Source organism: Stegastes partitus, unplaced genomic scaffold (assembly GCF_000690725.1).
Source record: "Stegastes partitus isolate 25-593 unplaced genomic scaffold, Stegastes_partitus-1.0.2 Scaffold0, whole genome shotgun sequence".
Lineage (NCBI taxonomy): Eukaryota > Metazoa > Chordata > Actinopteri > Pomacentridae > Stegastes > Stegastes partitus.
In genome coordinates, this window is record NW_007577731.1 from 1,026,890 (window position 1) to 1,032,304 (window position 5,415).

The 5,415-nt window shown below is 39.8% G+C and overlaps 1 protein-coding gene across 1 annotated transcript in view; it reads right to left on the minus strand.

Moving 5' to 3' along the window:
• Positions 1-2,129, minus strand: part of LOC103355624 (DBIRD complex subunit ZNF326) — a 7,686-nt gene extending 5,557 nt beyond the window's left edge. The window contains exons 1-3 of the mRNA XM_008279519.1: positions 1,973-2,129; positions 1,430-1,509; positions 232-325 (exon numbers count right to left, since the gene is read on the minus strand). Coding sequence (XP_008277741.1) covers positions 232-325; positions 1,430-1,509; positions 1,973-2,058 — 260 coding nt within the window. The 5' untranslated portion in view covers positions 2,059-2,129. The remainder of the gene's footprint in view (positions 1-231; positions 326-1,429; positions 1,510-1,972) is intronic.
• Positions 2,130-5,415: the final 3,286 nt, after the last annotated feature.

Below are 5,415 nucleotides of genomic sequence, written 5' to 3' on the forward strand. Positions count from 1 at the left end.
TTTTTTGGAGATGTGGATGGTAACACTGAGGCACTGCTGGGATTTGAACCCTGTTTACAAGACAGGTGCTTTTACCAGCTAGGCCCCAGCAGCTTTCATTTTAGACTAAACAAACAAAAAAATCAATAAATAAATGAAGAATATCAGTTCATTTTTATTCCATTGAAAACAGTTTTTAGACCAGGACCAGGTGTAATCCATTGACAGGAGACTCTTTCTCCCTGAACTGACCTCTCTGAGCTGCTCGTGCTTTTCTCCTGAGAGTCGCCATCTTGTTTGTCAATCGGCTGGAATGAAGACTTCCATTTCACCGCAGAGGACTGAGCTGTGGATGGAAAAAGAGAGATGAAGAACTGTCCTGACAGAATGAACGCATTCAGACGTGTGATCCAGTTACAACTTATTACCACTAAACTGAAGCAGGTTGTTCACCTCTTGAGTTTATTATTTACCGAACTAGCACCAGAAATACGAGTCCATTGATTTCTGTACACGTCAAAATCAGCCAGCAGAGCCGTGAGAGTCGCCTCAGTTATCCTCAGCTTCGTTTTTGTCAGTATTGTAATATGTCTGGGTGCTAATTAGGAGTGAACAATATGCAGAAAAGGACACATTACAGTTATTCTGACAGATATGAGTCTTAGTGGGAATGGAGACTTTTGCACTGGAATGAAAAAAGAATTTAAAATATCTAAACAAACAAACAGCTTTGGTTGATTAAAACATCATTGTTGGTGAAGACTTCCTGCATTTTCTTCTTACGGTTAGCGTCGGCTTTCTTGCTTTATTTCTCTACGTTAAGCACCAACATCTTCTCATCCCCTTCTGTTAGATACCACTGAGTGATTCTGGATTATGTGTTGGCTTTACATATACAGCTAATGTGTAAAATGACTTGTTCTCAGCCATCTAGGGTGAATTTGGACATTTTTGCAATTCATATTTTCACACATAATTGATTTAATGTGTTGATCTTTGTCATGTCTTTCAGAGGATGCTGTAATTTTTTAACCCCAGTGATAAATTCAAACAAAGCTATCAATGGTAATGGACTGTGTAGGTTTTGTAAAGGAAGCAGCAGGTCGTCTATTAATCATTTTAGGTTGTATATGTATGAATGACGTGCTTTTTACTGCAGTCTGCACCAATCAAACATGTCCTATCACTTCTAAAGAATAAGACTTACAGCGTGAGGCACTTCAATGCAATGCTTCATGTAAAATGGTATGTTAAAATAAAAAAAATAAAAACTGCAGCTCGTGTAATAATTAATATTAATTTTTTATGAACTATTCAGCCTTCATGCAACTTCAGCACACACTCTCCAATGAAGGCATCCAATGCAATGTGATGACTCAGTGTCTGATAAACTAAACTAAATCAGGGAACGAATAAAAGCCACTGGTGAAGTTTCAGATGTTATCTGCACCTTTCTGGGCTGGTTGGGACTTTGAAGCCATGTCAGGTGCTGATATGCGTTTCATAGCCTCCATGAAGCCTTGAGGAACTCTAAGAAAACAACACGAGAGACAATAAGAGAAAAAAAACAAGTCAACAACAATAGCTGCTGAGCATGAAAATAAATTAAAATAGTGTCAATGTCCGCAAATGAGGCAAACAACCTTATCTAGCTAGATAAGGTTGTTTGCCATTTTGCTACTAGCTTAGCCATTTTTGCTTCTAGCTTAGCTATTTTTGCTAGTAGCTTAACCATTTTTGCGGCTAGCTTAGCAATTTTTGCTACTGGCTTAGCCATTTTCCAGCTAGCTTGAGCTGACACGAAACACTTCAATGACAACGGAGCTTCATGTTTGTGGCCGAGTCAAACGACATGTTTAATATCCAGTCAGCAAGGAGAAAATGTCAGCTGTCATCCAACCGGCACCTCAGGAAGCGGTATAAACCTGAAACTGTGTCAGCTAGCACGTTAGCTCCATGCTAACGCTGCACAGCCTACGCTGGATTTACCAACCTTCCGGGCAGCAACGGTTTGTATCCTGGAACGGCTCCTGTAGATGCCGCAGAAGGGTCGAACGGAACATTATTCTTGCGGTTCATTATCTGTGTAGCGGTGGATAAACTGTGTGCAAAGCTTAAAGCTAGTTCGTGTATAAAAAGCTGGCTGTCGGATGTTTCTACCCGCCGACAGGTGGCAGCAAACTGCAACTTATAACGGAGCCGCTGCAGCAGCGTCATGATCAGGGTTTATGATTCAAAACCAGCAGTGAGAGAGGAAATCTGGTAATGTACTGGAGGAAAAAATACCAATATCACAATGTAAAAACACTCATAGTCATGCATATAAAAGTACAGCAGTGTTGTCGCTAACGTATTAATAGTCTTCATTTCAGAAACATGTAAATACACAACCAGATAACTTCACGTGTCTTCACTGGTCACTTAAAAAATCTTAATCTGTTAATTACAATATACGTGCTGAATATAATTTGTAATATGAATGTGCAAAAATAACTATAAGTTATCAAATACATTTTGTGGAGTTAAAAAGTACAAATTTTGTGTGTGATTTGCAAGAAATAGTAGGAGTAGTAGCAGAAAATGGAAAAACTCAATTACTCCAAAATGTGTACTTAGGTGCAGTACTTGAGTAAATATAGTTACTTTACTGGTCAGTGAATTAAACATCATTAACATGGATCACACCAGATCTCTCAGTATTGTAATATTGTAGATTTGTTTTATTTAGATAAATTATCATGCAAGTAGTAATCCTGTTTGTCCTGATTTCTAGTATTTTATATTAGTTGATTTTACAAGTTTCACTCGGTTTTCTGTCTTTTTTGCACATCCTGATGTTGTTGCCTGTACTGCAACATGTACAGCACTTTGGCCAACTCAGTAAAATAAAGTTGATCTGATTTGGATTTTCATTTTACAGATATATTTGCAGTTAGTAATTTCAGGCGTCAGAGCAAAATTTATCAATAATACAGACGTGGTTGGTTTGCAAGGGGACAAAAATGAACAGTTGGGCTCCTCTAAAATAATTATATGAGTGCATTATGTGCATGTTTTCTATGCTGTACATGCATAACTGTAATAATCAAGCATTTGCCCACAGAAAAGCTCATCTGTAGGTTTTTGTGTGTGTATTTATTTCATATAATTTAAATAAACGCAGCTTCGGGCAACAGTGCAGTACTCGTCTCAGGTAACAGGGTTGTGCCAATTCCACGTCAGATTTGCATTAAACTAGTTTTACTAAAAGCAAAACTGACAGGCAGTGAGTAGTTCCTGTTGATTAATCAACCTTGCACACAAAATGGAAAATAGAAAGGAGAGAACATGAAGAGTTCATTTGCAAAAACAGATACCTCCATCTTCACAAAGCTTCAGAACTTTTCCATCGTCTACCTGAGACAACATCAATCAAACTTAAGTTATCTCTATTGTTGTCATTTCTACTGAGTCACATCCACTCAGCTTCAGTCTGACTGATATCATCTCAACAAAAAAATTAAGTTTTCTGAAAATCTACAAACATGGAGTTATCTATTTTTGTAAATGAACTCTTCATATCAGCCGGAGCAGCGAGTGTTCAGGTAGCTTTGGATTCATTCTGTGTTGCTTTGTTAAATGTGCTAAATGATCACAGCCTTAATGCTCTATTATCAACATTTGCATCATAAATATCCCTAATTAACGCCGTGGTTTATTTTTCACAGCGAGGCTTCATATCTAAAATAGCAGCTAAACACTGGTGCTGCTGCTAATGACACAGATTTAAGCTTGTGGCTAAACACTACATTTATGTCATTAGCTCTCCGTTTACTGGAGGATTATAATCCTCAGCTGGATTCATCTGACCATATATAAATAAAGACACACCTGAGTTCATCTAAATTACACCAATGAGTGCAAACACAGCCAGACAGACTGAGTCCTCCTCCAGATCCAGGATAAGTACACCTCAAGGACACGCAAACGTATGGAGAAGATCTGAAACAGAGACGCTATTGTTCTCATGAAGTCACAGCTGCTCTTCTATAGAGGATCAGCCTTGAAAAAAGAAAAAAAAAATCAATCTAAAGAAGCAGAACTGATAGGAATTCTAATTTTGGAGGAAATATCTTGTGTGCGATGCAGGTGGATGAACTCAGGACGATGTGGGACATCTGCTGAAACAGGTTATGTGGACTAAAGCCACACAAAGCAGAAGAAAACAACATAAGCCGTGACGTCAAGACAAAAGACTGCAGCTGCTCTTTCTGTCGACGAGCTTGAAACGCATCATGTGCACAGGTTGAACTTCTGACTGTCTCACTGTGGAGCGAGCATGTCAGGATCATCCTGTTCTGGGAGCTGCTGAGGTCACTGTGGTGCTGTCATCCCTCAGTCCCTGGACAACAGAGGAGCCCTGACTCCAGGTCTTTGTCCTGAGGTCCAGAGGGGACACGAGCAAAGCCCTCAAGTTTCTAGAGCAGATGAAGTTTTGTTTTTCCAGGGGGGGGAAGGATGTGGAGCAAAATGACCACTGATTTTTTGTATTTGTGAATCATTTCTGCATTAAAGAGCCCAGAGTACACTTTAGAATCACATTTTTTGGCGTCTACTGAAATGTTTACATGTTTGGCTGCTTAACAAACATCTTTTTTTCCGTGCTCTACGCTGCTGCAGCCCCTTTCCTTACCCTCCTGTCTTCTTAAGGCCCCGCCTCCTGAAATCCCAGCCGGCTCCGATTGGTCAGCTGACCCAACAAAAGCAAAGCAGAGGCCTGGCAGAAACAGCCCCAGGGAGGAAATAATGGTGAAAACGCTCATCCTTTGTTTGTCAATGTGCAAAACCAGACACGATGCAGGCGTCATGTAAATGTGTTACATGATGATGTAAATGAGTAACGGAAGAAAAGCCTGCAGTTCACACAGGTGTCTGGAGCCGTGAGGAGGAGCAGCAGGTTCAGGCTGTAAGGGCACAAAGAAAAGCTGCAACACACCAAAGAAAAACGGAAAAACTCCAACAGCACAACATGGGTTCTGCTGTAAATAAGGAGGCCTGTGAGTCCCATTTGTTCTGGAAACATAAAGAAACAAAACAGGTGTGCACAAGGCTGTCAGGATGGAGGTAAGTTATGCAAAATTCCACATCAGAAACGAAGGAAAAGAAAAACTAAAGACGCTTAATCTGATCAAAAACATTCACAGTGAGCATGTTGCTTCACACGCACTAAAACAAACATGCAGTTCATGGTCTTGATAATAACGCTCAAACAAAATCAGATTTTTGTGGCCATTGATCATAAAATGCATCTAATTAAAGCATCAGAGCAACAGCGTGGCGTCTCTTCTGCCTCCACATGACTAAAAGGTGAAGTGCTGCAGTGAAATAGTCAAAAGCATTAAGTCCTGTCTTTTTAAAAACACTTTTTACTCGACCTCAGTGGTAAATATCATGCAG